Below are 15780 nucleotides of genomic sequence, written 5' to 3' on the forward strand. Positions count from 1 at the left end.
CTTTTCTGTCACAACCATTGCATTGTATTGTTCGCTCTCAAATTCTTTCTTTGACAAGCAGCAAGCACACACATTTGAAATGTCGCCCTCATGTGACCCACTCGCATGCAGTGTGTACCTTGGCAACGACAGTCGACGATCAAGACATAAATCTCGTAGAAAAAGTGATTAAATATTTGCAATATTTCTGAAATGGAGTGATAAATTCACCTTCAACAATGTCAAAGAAACGAGCAAAGAGTGGTGCAGGATCGGCAGGAGTGTCGAGGTGGGAATCTGGCCTCCTAGCGACTCCTTTTGAGGAGGTAAGTCCAAGTGGATGAAATTTATTAGCGCAGCTCAGCGGCGGCAGTCACTGATCTGCAGGAAGACGCTGGCCTTCGCCCGGCCTGCCCGCGACCGACCGGGCCGGCTGGCTGGTGTTATGCCCGTTGTGTTGTAAAGCAGCTGCAAGCTGCAAGTAAAAATGGACGACTCGTATGCCCAGCGTGGCAAATCTGTAATATTACTATGTAAACTGCGTTGGTTCCACTACGGCTATTATGTTGATAATATGATATACATGTTGCCTTTGTCTTCCTTGAGTCACGTGTCTACTTTTTCTTCTGGATCTATCTAACGTTAGAATCTACATAACATTAACGGCATAGCCAAAGATTCAAGAATTTAACTCAACTATTACACAACAGTTTAGATCAATAGATCTAATGCTAACCCATTCTAAGATTTACTAGTCTAGCAGTAATAGACTCGAGTACAAGCACGGAAACAGAACACTGATGACAGAGAGACAAATAGATCTAGACTAGTAGAGGTCTAGAAGTAACCTCTTTTGCAGCTAGCAGCTCATTCTGGAAGCTAAACTGGGCTGGGATGGCAGGGCCCCAGGGGTGTATCCAGGATCTTTTCTGGGGGGGTCGTAATCAAAATTTTTGGACCTTATAGTTTACCTTTGTGAGGGAGCGGAGCGACCGAGCGGGGGGAGGGTGTGGGGGGGGGGGGGGTGTCCCCCCTCCCACGGTAGGGAGTTTTTGAATTTTATATCTTAAAATGGGGCCATTTTGTGCATACAAAAGTGACCGTTTCGGCACAGCAGTGCGGCTTAGAAATAAGGTATGGCATATTAAAACTACACTGTAAGTTACGAAATTTACGAGGTTTTTGATAATTTGCTGGAACACCACCTGGTCACTTTTTTTCCTGTTGTATATAGGGTAAAAAGCCCTCAAAAAACAAAAAATGTCTTTTACAAAAAGTGGACCTTTTGAAAATTTGGGGGGGGGGGTGTCGTACGACCCTCCCGACCCCCCCCCCCCCCCCCCCCCTTGCATACACCCATGGATGGGGTGCATGTATGTGCCGTCTATGGCCGACAGTGACGTTTGGGAATATTTACAATAAAAAGTGAAAGGTGCAAGTAAAAACAAGGCTGCTCAGTTTGATTTGCAGGAACCAAGGTCCAACAGGTGGCTGCAAGTTTCTGAATGAATTGTTTCCTGTAATTTACTCGGGATTTTCTGTGATCATTTGGCCATTGGGATGGCTCTTATTCTGAATCCTCACTGTGCATTTTATTTGTTTTGTTTAATTATTCCTGTCTCGACAATCATCTCTTGGTCTGCAGGAGAGCTGGAAGGCCTGCGTCTCGTTTGTCATAGGAAACCAGCTTGATGACAAGGAGTACGCTGGTATCCTCTCCAGTGCTGTCAACTCAAAGCTGAGAAGACTCTTTAGCGTCATCTACAGAGAAACCCTGATAGAGGAGGTATGCCATTTCATTGTATACTGATGTCATTGGACTTTAAAATAATCAATAATTAATAACAGGTTTTTTTTTTTTACATGCTGTTTGGAATCTCTGTCTACCTATTCACATCAGAAGCTGAAATTATGATATAGACTGTGACACATTTTGCAGTGGGGAAATGTTCCTGAATTTTGCTTGCAGAACCATTGAAAAAAAAAAATGACTATGCAAGTATATGGACAGGTGTTAGATTATTTTAAACACCCTTTTTCCATGATATCAACAGGTACAGTCCACTGAAATTGGCCCTGTGAAAAAAAAAAATAATAATGATAATAAACAAGTGAATAAAGTGAAAGGACAAGTTCACCTTCATTAACATAAGGATTGAGAGAATGTAGCAATATTAGTAGAATACATCATTGAAAGTTTGACGAAAATCGGACAATCCGTTCAAAAGTTATGAATTTTTGAAGTTTTTGTGCAGTAACCGCTGGATGAGAAGACTACTGCAGTGTGTGAATAACTGAGATGTCACATGCGTGCAACAATGTAAGGAAAATATAAAGAGAATTTCACAAAATTTCATCTTTTGAAAAAAGTACACATTCCCCCGACTCGTTGTCGACAAATGTTATGGGTAATATTATTCCCCCTGCCTTTAGAAAGAGGCAAGTCAAGTGCTCTTTTATTATGCGAAAAAAAGTGAAAATATGTTGAATTTTCTTTACATTTTCTTTATACTGTTGTACGCATATGACTCACAAGCTGTAGTAGTCTCCTCGTCCAGCGGTTCCAACACAAAAATGTTAAAAATTCATAACTTTTGCATCGATTGTCCAATTTTCCTCAAACTTTCACTGATGTGTTCTACTAATATTGCTGCATTCTCTCAATCCTTATGTTTATGAAGGTGAACTTGTCCTTGAAATAAAATGAATAAAATTAGATTAAGAAAATAAATGATTGCACAATAGTTTCCACGCCTGTAGTAGTCTGAAGTATTCATGGAAGATGACAGTGCATAGTACATTCACAGCTAATTTTGAATCTCAGAGGCACATATGAAGAAAAGAAAAAGCTGCAATAACTTCATCCACTTTTTTTTTGTCTTTGAAGGTCATCGAACTTGGGAATGCCAAAGTCAAGAAGCCAAAGGATGTGCCACAGTTCTCTGAAATCTGTGAGACGGTGAAGGCAGAGTACCTGGACAAGGGGGAAGAGGTCCCCCAGCCGCTCCTGGCCAAACTCCTCAAGTGGAAGCTGCTGGCCATCAAGGAAGCTGACCTGAAGAGGAGAGAGGATGAGAAGAAGGTGGGCAAATTGTGTCTTTTTTTGTGATGTCATTTGTGACAGGAATTGTGTCAGGTAGACACAAAGTGGAACAAATAAAGTCATCATTTGTTTGTTTGTGGGTTTTTTTCTCCTACATTTGTAACCTCCCTGACTTAGATTGAGATACTAAACTCTTATCTCTGTATTGTTAACTCTAAAGAACAATTTACATTGAAAAATGAGTGGAAACGCATCATTTAGTCATGTATCCTATTTAATTTGCCATGCTAGCTAGACACTTGGGACACTAGTTAGCCCAAAATTAAGGCTTAGATTTATCACTGGGATGCAATAAGACTTATTCTTTCAGTGAGAGTGTGTTTTCAGATTACATGTGGTATTGTGTATCTTTAACATGACTGTCTACGTGAAGCATACACATGTAGGAAATGTTGCAATGTGATGTGTGAAGAACTATTACCCGGTAGCAAGATGTAATAAAGTAATCCCATGTAATAAAATTGTTTTACAACCCTTATGCATCTTGAAGTAATAAAAAAAAAAAATCTCCTTTCATCATTCAAGGGTTGATTAGTAATATATAAAGTAACTGGTTGCAGCTCAGAATTATCAGACTAATTTTAGGCTGAAAAAAAAAAGTGGCTTTGGAGATTAAAAGAAGTGGAGATACAATGAATGCAGGAATTGAATAAAAAATAGTTGACCTGAAGGTGGACATAAGTAGAAAGAGACCAAACCCATCCTTCCACAAATGGAGCCTGGCAAAAGGAATGCTTGATAGGGAAAAATATGTAAGGATTGTTAGAGGTGACTGTGTATGTTGATCCCCTTTTCCCAGGCTGCTGACGGCAGCGCCAAGGACGGCAAGAAGGGAAAAGAAACGGGCGGAGGAAAGCGAGCCCGGAGCAAGTCTCCCGCCAAGGGGAAGGGCAAGAAGTCCCCGGAGGTGCCGTCGCCCAAGAAGGAGTCCAAGCTGAAGAAGAGGGGAGAGGAGGACGATGACAACAAGTACATAGGTGAGACGTGTCGACATGTCATTGACCCTTTCTGCGCTTTGTTTGCTGATTGACTTGCACGCTGGAGTGCTTGCTATGTCGTTTGGCACAGATGTCTGGAAACTAATTGTCATTGAGTAGAGATTTATGTAATCTTGATTATGTCACCATGGCCATTCATGATTGACTGATGAACATTGCTACACCTGAGTTGGCTTCCCTATAAACTTGACAGCTAGGTCAAGTTTGGATGCTTGGTCGCTGAATGCTGATGACAAAAGCTTGGCAAGTTACACAGTGTTGTATGTTATTGAGTGCCTGGGCATGAAGAGGGTTGAATTGAATGTGATAGACTTTCATTGTCCCCTGCATTCACTCTTGAGATGGATCTTTGCTCTACAAATGTCAAAAGCGGAATAAAGTTTACCTGCTTGCACGTTTTGCTCCAGACAAATTAGTAATTTGTCTTGCTTTTTAGCATTTTCATTGATAAGTGCCAGATTATGTAACATTTAAATGTTGTAATATGAAACAGGAACATGAGTCAAATATGCCTTTGATATGTTTGGGCTTGTATGCAATGATACATATTAAATGCTGTTCATTTGTCTTTAGAGCAATTTGGGATTTTCTGCACAAGCAAAAAGCTAAACTTAAGTGCTCAAGTTTTTGCCATTCTTAGTTACGTCTTTATTGTATTTGTGTGCTGACAGATAACTTTCATGAGATTATTTCCTAATGATGCTTTCACCAAATCTTGCCCAGACGATGAACCCGATGATGGACCCCAGCACTACGTGATCATCGAGGGCTTCGACCAGGCGCCCCTGCTCTCCCTCCTGGTCGACCTCGGCATCCACATCAACTGCATCATCCGGCTGCAGGCGGAGGACTACTCCCTCTTCGAGAAGCGACGCAGGGAGGAGGAGGAGGAGATGGACGAGGACGACAGGCCACCGGAAGGTAGGGCGGGGCCTTCGGGTCACTGGTAGAAAAGCATGCTGGCAAGGGGGTTTCGTGTCTCAGGTCTAAGTGTCGGTAGAGGATGGATGTATGATGGGCAGCACTTAAGTGGGGCTCATCTGACCAGCATCGCTGATTGGCTGGACGCAGTCATGTGACAAGAGTGTGTAGCAGATGTCTGGCCTTTGTCATGGGAAGGATCGATGATGTTGGTAGTCAATTGTGGAGCTAAGGAGGAGAGAGTAAAGTCCAAAGGTCTGATATGGTTTGAGGTGGTGAGAAGATGTTGTCGGGATAGTTATCAAGACATTTGAATAGATAAAAGAAAAGTGTGGCTTTGATCTAGATTCAATTATGATACCAGTGAGGTATAGCAGAGTTATTCTGAATTGATCTTATAGCACATGGATCAGCTACTCACAAGTGCTTTTTCCTTTCTCGCAGTTGCCCCACAAATGTCTTTGCTTATTTTCATACTGTAGCATTACTTTGACGTGTATGTTGTATGATTTAAAAACTTTGAATATTGTATTCCATCTTCTACCTTCTTGTTTTATTGTGTGTTCTGTATATTTTTAATGCTTGATGCAAATAAACTAAACTGAAACTAAACTGATCTATCATGTATACTTACAATTTTTCCTCTTTTCATCTTTTATCACTGTTACTAGTCATTGAGGAGGAGAAGAAGAAGAAGGAGAAACAGAAGGCGAGCCTGGAGAAGTTCTGGCTCCAGCACGAACCTCTCCTGAAGAGCGCCCCCAAGGGATCCAAGCTCCAGGACATCGCTCGGCTCACATACGTTGTCAAGAATCACATCGTTCCGGACGACATGAAGGACAATGAGAAGAGAGTAAGTGTCTATGGCAGCCAAGATTTTATCAGTAATAAATGAGAGTTTATAGTCTTGAATATAGATGAGGATTGTTCAAATTAAACATACAATCAATACTTGAAGAGTAAATGCAGGTAACTTCTAACATGTATTGTGTCTTCATGTCACATAGATATATCATCTATCTTCAAGAAGATTAAGTATGGTGTGTCCATGTCATCACATGGGCTTATGATTTGAAGTAGTATCAACCATGGACAAATCTTGAGTTGGAGTATATGGCATAGCCTGTAAATATAGATACATGTGAATACCGTATATGTTTTCATTAACCCGTAATATTATTGCTTTGGTACTCCCGATCCCTCATTAAACCACATATCCGCTGTGTGAACTATATCACATGCGTTTCTAACCGTTATATCTTGTATATCCATTAAATCTTATATATCCAACCATTTTGTCTATCACGATATCTCATTTATCCAACTATCATATCTTACAAATACGACCATAATAATTATATCATTTCATTCCCGATGCCAGACCCAGTTTGGGACAGACATGTTCGAGGACGTGGCCTGTATGATGTACGACCTCCTGGATGCTGAGAGGCAGTACCGCAATTTCCTAGCCAACATGAAGCTCATCCAGATCCCTATGGTCCAAGACGCTTCACAAGGTGGGTACCTTATGTCGGTCATGCCAGAGAATGTAACTGTGGAAAGATGACTGTGCTGACATCAAATTGCAATGTATTAAAAAAAAAATATCATGAAATATTGATGGCTTAGAAATGATTGTAATGTAAATACTATTGGTAGTGTAAGGCAACATGCTGTTTTCACAAGAATATTACAACCTGCCAACTATTCCTGTGTAATAGGAGTACCCTCTGTTTTGATTAATAGGGAACAAGTAAAATTCAACATTGTATCCCTATCATTGTGAAAACCTGTTAATAAGGGTGTATTGGAGAAGAATAAAACTTCACATTGGCGCAATTTTTCTCCAATTTTTTTCGTGTTTAATAAATGTCAGCATTGGCAGAATTGGAATGTACAAACTCAGTGGAACCAGGAGAGCTTTAATATTTGAATTCAATTCGTTTATTTCCATTTCAAATCACAAAAGACAACATTAAGCATTCAGTGTTACAGATGAAACATAAAAGCAATCACATATAAAAAACCACAACAACGACATCAGAATTGCAGTCATAAATTATTCCAGATTACAACAGGCAAAAAGTAAAATGGAAAATGGTTTACACATAAAAAGCCAATAAGGCCTGTAGGCGCGCGTACACCATCATTAAAAATCATGTAGAATTGGAATCTAAGTTATTTTCAAAAATCATAAATCAGTTTTATACAGAAGATACACAAAATAACATAAAACAAACAACAAAAACAAACATAAAAAAATGGTTAAATACATCAATGTCATTTTAATAAAAAGACAAAATATGTCTTTTATACTGCTTCTTAAATAAATTATTATTTTGCTTATTATAATTATCTGGGTTTATTGCATTAAAAAAAAACTGGTCCTGTATAACGAATATGGCATTAATGATTCAAACAACTCACACTGAGTTTCCTTAACCTGTTCAAGACCAGTCCTGAGTACTCAGGCAGGTGTCTATGGAAATGTGTGTTGTAGCAAAATCAGCTTGTCCTCAGCGGGTTGGCAATTTGTCTATTTTTTTAATATGTGGTTTGCAAAGTCAAAATTGCAACTGAGTTCATCAGAATAACAAAGTCCTTTTTGATTTTGTTGTATGAACAGTAATCAAATTTTCTCTTTTTCCCCTCCCCCACTCCCCCTACAGTTGGTGACAACCAGTCCATGATCTCTGCCAACGTGCCGGTCACCGCCCAGGCAGCAGCCGCCCAAGCCGCCGGCCAGCAGCAGCCCCCGACCGACGCGGCCGCCCCGCCCGAGCTGAAACCCATCGTGGTGTCCGCCGACGTGGACACACGCTACTACACAGAGCTGATGGACAGCATACCACAGGAGAGTGTTAGCGTTCCTCTCATCATGCATTGTATGCTGGAACAGGTACTCAGTCGCAGAAACTCACAATTTATTCAAGAATTCATGGAAAAGGGAGTCCATAGCCATATCATGTGTGTATGATACTGCAGTGTTGATTTTTTTTTTTTTTTTTTGATTAGATCAAACTTTCAGTTACACCCAAGTAATGTAATTAATACTTATGCTAACCTTGAGGAGTATGTATTATGTATGTATGTAAAATGTATCAAAGTACAGCTGTAAGCACAGTGTATGCTTGTAAGTATTACAAAATAATGTGTAAGCAAGTGTATAAGTGAATATGTACATGTATTATATTTATGTGTGCATACATATATTTATCTATATATCTACCTGTAGCTTTTGAATTGGTATCTATCAGTCTATGGAGAGAGAGCTTAGAGAGAGAGAGAGAGAAAGTGACAGAGAAAGAAATGAATGTAACAAACTAAAAGGAATAAACAAAATTGCTTCCATTTTTCTTGCAGTCTTACCATTAATAGATTTATTTTACAATCTGTTAAATTTTTTGATGTTCTTGCGTTTTCCCTCAGATCGTGGCCACGTCTGAGGACCGCGGCCCTCCCAGCGACTGGACCAAGATCCCCCGAGAGGACGGGCTGGAGCACAGCCTGGCGGCCCACATCGACAAGATGGCCGACAAACTGCACATCAGCTCCAAGGAAGCAGATGGAGGGGTTAGTTAGGTTAACTAAGACCACTGTCTGTTGCATGGATTCAGTGGTCATCAGTGATGTGATGACTGTGAGGGAGTCTGGCATGGCAATATAGCAGTATTGCTGCAAATGATACTGCAAATGCAGAAATATCTGTGGTAATATTTTGCAGATTTTGCGCTTCTTTTGGCTACCACAAATTCTATAAGCGGTGAAAATATCTTTACAATTTTCTATGCACATTTTGAATGCCGGTAATGCGTTGTGTCAGCTGATTAATAGTAAACTGTGTGTGTGTATGCTAGTAGCCTTCTGTGCAAGCTGTATTCAGAAGAATCATTTGTCTAGTGTATAGTGTAAGCAAATGTGTGTGCTTCAGTATAAATGCATACTTATCTAGAGTGACGCATGATATGCGCCCATTGCTTTGCATGTTGCGCTGTAAAGTAGTACTAAATTAATATAGATTTTCATGCATGGAAATGTTTCAATACAGTTTTGTCTTCTTTGTGCATTGGTAGCAAACATACAAGGGTGTATGGATAAGACATTGCGCAGCAAGAATTTAAAAATCGCAAACATGTTTCTGAGCCACTCTTGTTCAGCTTGAAAATTTGGTAGTGCAAAAATAACGTTTACAGTATCTCAGAAAATATCCAGCTTCTACTGCACACCTCAAAATACAACCATATACAAAAAATTTGTTTCATAATTGTTCAAGATTTCATCCTGAAGTACTGTCATCTTTCCAAAGTTTAAAAATTCAAAGATATGCTAACAAATTACACAGCATTCCTCATGTTTTTGTTGCTAAATCTGATGACATTTTGATTCATGATTCAATGTGTGCTGTATTGAGTGAAATTATTCCAGTGCACAAAAATATACTGAACATTGTCATGTATGGGTATGTATAGCTCGTGTAGTCCATGTGCCAATTTCTTTTAAAAGCAGGCTTCTCAATCTGGTGACATTTTGATTCATCATTCAATATGTACCATGCATAGAGTGAAATTATTCCAGTGCGTAAAAATATACTGAACATGGTTATGTACTGGTATGTATACAATACTAGTCTACTCCACTGTTTCTTTCAAGCAGGCATCACAAGATCAGCCACAAGGTGGGCCTCCATCCGACAAGCTCTCCCTCACCAAGCCAGAGTTCCTCCAGTACGGGGACAACATCTCCCTCCGCCTCAAGCACCTCAAGAGCTTGCACGGCTTCAACGCCCTGGAGGCGGAGCTCGCGATGATGGACTACATCCCCGTCGCCAAGCTGCGCGAGTTCCCCCGCCCCTCCTCGGGCGTCGTCAAGCAGCGGGCGGCCCGTCTCCAGGAGCTCCTCCACCACTGCGGCAACGGTGTTCTGGACCAGGCCGAGGTGGACCGCGCCTTCAAGCAGTTTGTCTTTGAGAGCCTGGCCCTGAGGGGTACCGGGGAGGACGGGCGGGTCGCCCCCGAGGTCATCTCGGAGGGCATCGTCTGGGACGACCCCTACCCACTCTTTGCCAAGAGGGAGAAGGGCGTGGAGGAGGGGGAGAAGGAGAAGGAGGAGGAGAAGAATGCAGAAAAGCAGACTGAAGGAATAACGGAACTGACGACAGAGAATCTCCAGAAAGTTGAAGGTAATGATCACTCACATCTTCCATACTTTTCTACTTTTGATGCCTGTATAGCTATTCATGATCATAACCACTAGAATATGACATACATTTGTAATAGTGAGTATGTATGCCAATGATTTTTATCATGGCTATTTACTCAAATGCTGAATAATCAGTGTTTATATACATTGATGAAGGGCAATTTGTCAATCAGTTATTATGGAAAACAACTTGATGTAAGAATCATTAATTTTACTTAAGTAATTGTGTTGATAGCATTCCAATGTGTTTTTCCTACTCTTTTTTTCATTGCAGTGTCATAGCAGACATGATGATTTTTTTTTTTTACAACTCATCCTGGTTCTATTCTAGCATTATAGACCCCCAATATTAGAATGCCAAAATGCAAAAGATAATAATTATGATGATAACAATAATAATAATAATAATGATAATAATAATGATGATAATAATAATAATAATAATAATAATAATAATAATAATAATAATAATAATAATAATAATAATAATAATAACTACTGCAGGAAACTATGCGCTTACTGTAACAGTGAACACTAATATCTGCTGTTTAAGAAAAGTTACTGTTCAAATGTAGAAATTCTCAAATGCAATATTCTAATATGACAAGCCCCTTAGAAAAGTCAATTCACAACTGCTGCCAAAAGTGTATGCTATTGTATTAGAAATCATAGAACATTTGCAGTTTGAAAAGAGGAAATGTTGAATACATATATTTGCAGCTTTTTTTCTCCTTTTAAATTACATCAAGTTGGTGAAACACCTGCATATTTTTGCATAAATAATGATTCAAATGATGTTGTGACTCTCCACCAAAACAAAAAAGATGATAATGATTGCATTGAACAAAGGCAAAATAGATATGTATGACAAAACTTGACAAGCTATTACTGTACCTTACCACTTTCTAACTTAACCTTTCTCTGACTGTCATCTACAGAAGAACTGGAGGCCAAGGCAGCCAATGAGGCAGGGCTACTTGCCCAACCCAACAACGCTGGCATCCTGAAAGTGGAGGGCAAGAAATCCAGGCAGGGATCTGCCAGTAGCCTGCGATCTGCAAAGAGCTCAGGTGAGTAAACCTCTTAGAGACGAGATTCACCTTCCTTGGCATTTTTCAAAACTGTATAGGTGTTAGCGCTAGAAGAGAACATGCTATTTTGTTCATTTCCATTTTCTGGCTTTGCGACCGATGGTTATTGCAGGAGACCACAGTCATTTTAAATTAGGAGTAAGACACCTGTGGACTATAATTCAAAGAGAGTCCAATGTGTTCTGACCAGTATCACAGTAACGTGACAACACACACACACTAAAAAAAAAAGAAAAAAGAAAAAAAAGTCGCTTATGTGGCACCACCTTGAATAACTTACCTTCTTTTGGCGATTTTCTTTCTTGTTCACTGTCAGAGCTCATGAAAAAGCTTGACTGATTCTTTTGACTTTAAACATGTCTATAGATCACTGATTCTACTCAAGGCAACATTGAACTGTGTTCATTTTTGTCTCAACATTCGAAACTACCGGAAACATGGAGACTTATTGGTGGTGGTGGGGGGAGGGGAATCAGCTTGATGTAATTTGCTGTCTATTTGAATGAGATAATGAGGAAATCAGTGCCAGACCAAATATTTGATGGAAATACTTCAGAGCTACTAACAAAAGTCGGCCAGGAGGACTGTGCAGAGGAAAAAATTCATAACATCTGCAGACTGACTTTTACCATTTATTTTTTCCCGTTCATGTTCATTTCTTCATTCTTGTTCAGTTCACCAAGTGAAACCTGCAGATGAAGGTACAAAAATGTACAGTATGTCATGTGGTACAGCTCAGTACCAACCCTGTACATCCCCCACTATGTACAGTATATGTGTCTAAAACATTCTGTAGTCGTAGAAGCAAGAGCTAGCGCTGGTCAATGTTTCATTCTTCTCTCGCATGCTCCTGTAAAGATCTACTGTACCCGTCCATCCGTAGTGGATATTTGTTTTCCGTTGAATGTTAAATGCACGAGGAATGGTGACTGTAATCCATGGTGTAAACAAAGCCATTCAGATCCAATCTGACAATAATGTCTATGTTTTGCATGACATGTGTATGTGGTAAATATGAATATACTATAGTTTGTGCTTTGTAGTATGCCTTGTCTGCCACTGCGGTACTCCTATACACATGGTCATTCTGATAACAACGTGTGATACTGTCGACTGATACAGTCGACATCCATTTTAACAAAGTTCTAAGGACCAACAGTCGACATCCATTATAACAAAGTTCTAAGGACCAGCAGTTTTCTTTCATTATATCAAAATTTCGTTATAACTGAACAAATAAACAATGAAGAACATAGAGCGAATAATGTTAGGGCCTGAATTTTTAATTTGTTGTAACCAGAATTTCATTATAACCGTGTTCATTGCAATGGGAGTGCACTGTACAAGCAGAAATTATGCTAGCAGGTACACCTGGATGTGTTTATTGATAATGATCTGTGAAACCTTTGCAAAATCTATTTTGGGTTTCATTGACTGGAGCAAACTTTGCATTATTTCTATGAAGATTGAGAAGGGAAACCAGAAATAGCAAAGAAAATTGGATTTGTATGTTTTTGGAAATGTTTAGTGTATTAAAAGTTGTCTGATTTGTTAATTACAAGCAGTGTAGTAGAAAACCCTGTTCAGCATGCTTCCATTGTGTTCATGTAGAAGTGCTTATATAGATGTGAGCCCCATTTTTTTAGTCAGTGGAGGTTGAAAGATAAATATCACAAATGGTGACACGTTAACCTGTTGCTTACAGGAGGCAGTTGTACCAAGTTTCAAGTCTATTGAAGACTAATATCTGAGAATCTGACGGTTAATCAGGATATCTGTGTTCTACAACTGTGAATTGCTCTTTGTTTTAAATCTTGAGTATGTGTTATATATATAGGTCTCGTCATGAATATTTTTGTCCATGTGTTCGTTGGCCTGTTTCTGCTTGCATGTATTGTGTATTCAGCTTCAAGTGCTGTATTTATGTGATTGCATAGCTCTGTGGTGTAGTGGGAGTAGTGACTTGTACCTTTGTGTATAAAAACTATTATAACCACCTCACTTGGTGCATTTCAAGGATTGTAACAGTTATGGAAGATTTATTTTTATTTTTCCTTCTATTTCCAGTGATGATCAGCATGTCATGTACTCTGAAAACATAGTTTTAGCCTTTGAAAGATGTAATCAAGAAATACTTTAGTCATTAAAAACTCATGCTCAATGTCTTTATTCTTCTGTTTGTGGAAAGAGGGTTGACTAGGTATGTTGTCATCATTCTCATGAGGCATTTTTAAGATGTTTTAGTATGATATATATACAACTGCATACAGGTAACTTTAGACTCTAACAGGATGCTATGTACCAGTACGCAGTATAATTTTTAGACATGTTTTATTTTTCTCAAATTTCGTGAGTCGACTTCAGAATATTGCCTCCCATAACACAAACCCATTGTATTTGGTCTCCAAGATGGGACATCTCTCACGTTTATCCTGGAGAAGGGATGATAATAACTTCCTCCTTTCATCACTGCAGTTTTAACCACTTACGAAATTGCCTTATGAGTACCATTTTGTGAAATACTTATTGTACTCAAAAGATATATGCTGTACACAGCACTTGCTCCTTCAGTGATGTAAGCTATAGGCTTCTCGGTTTTATGTGTAGAATCTTCTTGGGAGCAAAAATTGAAGAAACCGTCAAATGCAAGTTACGAATATGGGGAGCAAGTTGGTTTTGAACAAACCTTGTTGTCTGTATCATGCATCAGAAATTGAATGGCTGTCATCTCATTATGACCCATATATCTTTCTCTTCTTTTTTTTTCCTGGTGTGTCTCAGTTCACTTTGAGAAAGATGCCACAGGGCAACCCATTCTGCCTGCAAAAGACCAGCCTCCATCCTTGGACCCCACCCACCGGACCCAGGGGGAGAAGGACAAGGAGATGGAAGATGCGAAGGACGCCAGACCGGGGTCCAGCCGGAGCAACATCAGCGTGCATGACTTCATCGGTGACAGGAAGCTGAGGAACCTTGATGAGTGGTGCTATGCGGAACACTTTGACCCTCATGTTCTTATCCAGGTCAGGGGGAAAAACCAGACACATTCGCAGTATGAAACATTTGTGATATGCCAACCACGAAAAAATTACAAGTGTACTACATGTTAATGTTGTTCTATAATAGGTATACAGGGGTTTGTTGAACACACACTGCTGATCAATATAAAACACACAACAAAACTAAATGCATACTACTATGAAACACAGTTCAAAAAACTGAACAATTAAAATGCTCATGACTAGTAAGCGTACTGGTGCGAGCACTTGTATGGTGTACAGCATTGTACCTTTGCATGTCATTTACTTTGTTGTAAATCTTGGCTCCTCACAAAGTTTGCAAAACTTTCACGCACGCAGACATTTCTGGTTTTACAGGTGTACTAGAGTTCATCATTGTAGTGCTGAAGGCAAAAAGATAATTGCACATTTCAGTACGGGCAGATATTGAGAAAGATGTAAATTGCATTGGAATGAAGAGAAGTCACATGAACCGAACCCAGTGGTCTTTTGGAATGTATCCTGATCCTGAACAAGCCTGTGCTTGACTCTGCCTTGCTGTATCGTTGATGTATGTATCATGTGTGAAATATATGGCAGCAAGCACAACATGGATTTCAACAATCCTGTCACTTAAACATGAAATACGATCTTTGAGCATCTACTAGGTGTGAGAGTGAAAAATCTACACCTTCATGGTTGATAAAAAAAAGGACATCATCCATGGTGAAGAAATCGTCTGAGAATCATGGGTTGTGATCACCCATTGTGATGTTGTGCTCGCAAATTTGCTTTTAGTCTTAAAGTAAAATTGAACTTACCTCTCTCTTTATAGTTAATGAATAGATGCCATGAGTGTAATGCAGGAAGTTTTTCAGAAAGATATTTGAATTATTCTTTTTACTATAGATCCTTGAAGAGGCACGTGAGATGTACCCCTTTATGGACACCTACTACCACAAGAGGGACCACACCCTACTGGTGGTCATGCACAACCCAGTGGGGCCCAACCTGCAGAACACCCAACCATGGGACACCAAGCTACACTCAGATGTGGGCTTCAGGTGAGGCATGGTGTTATAAATACGTACAACTATAACACTGACACCAAAGCATTCATCAGTGTAAAACATCTACTCTATACACGTACATATCGACTCTACTGCCAACTATTGACACATGTAGAGACACCATAACACCACAGTGTATGAAATCCCAACACCAAAGAATCACTACAGTCTAAAAGAGAGACCATTTGTGGCTGAATATTCATCTCATGCAGTTCTTTAAGAAATGACTGAAGATGTCTTTTAAAACATCATGAGCTTTAAAATTCATATTACACTGTGTTAAAAACAAAACAAAAATGTTTGAAATAATAATGATAATGATAGTTGAGCTTGTATAGCACATATATAGCAAATCAGTGTTCCCTATGTGTTTTTATCCATTTTACATACACACTTATTAACACAAAGACATATTGACAA

The 15780-nt window shown here is 39.5% G+C and overlaps 1 protein-coding gene across 1 annotated transcript in view; it reads left to right on the top strand.

The window, feature by feature from the left end:
- The first annotated feature begins 218 nt into the window (after positions 1–218).
- Positions 219–15780, top strand: part of LOC139728523 (sperm-associated antigen 17-like) — a 37670-nt gene continuing 22108 nt past the window's right edge. Inside the window, exons 1-13 of the mRNA XM_071639460.1 lie at positions 219–305; positions 1625–1765; positions 2867–3061; positions 3882–4059; positions 4804–5001; positions 5673–5854; positions 6383–6518; positions 7671–7900; positions 8431–8574; positions 9655–10180; positions 11139–11270; positions 14073–14314; positions 15200–15354. Coding sequence (XP_071495561.1) covers positions 219–305; positions 1625–1765; positions 2867–3061; positions 3882–4059; positions 4804–5001; positions 5673–5854; positions 6383–6518; positions 7671–7900; positions 8431–8574; positions 9655–10180; positions 11139–11270; positions 14073–14314; positions 15200–15354 — 2546 coding nt within the window. The remainder of the gene's footprint in view (positions 306–1624; positions 1766–2866; positions 3062–3881; positions 4060–4803; positions 5002–5672; positions 5855–6382; positions 6519–7670; positions 7901–8430; positions 8575–9654; positions 10181–11138; positions 11271–14072; positions 14315–15199; positions 15355–15780) is intronic.

Source organism: Diadema antillarum, unplaced genomic scaffold (assembly GCF_040938485.1).
Source record: "Diadema antillarum isolate AM-2024a unplaced genomic scaffold, OU_Dant_1.0 seq00000182_RagTag, whole genome shotgun sequence".
Taxonomy (NCBI): domain Eukaryota; kingdom Metazoa; phylum Echinodermata; class Echinoidea; order Diadematoida; family Diadematidae; genus Diadema; species Diadema antillarum.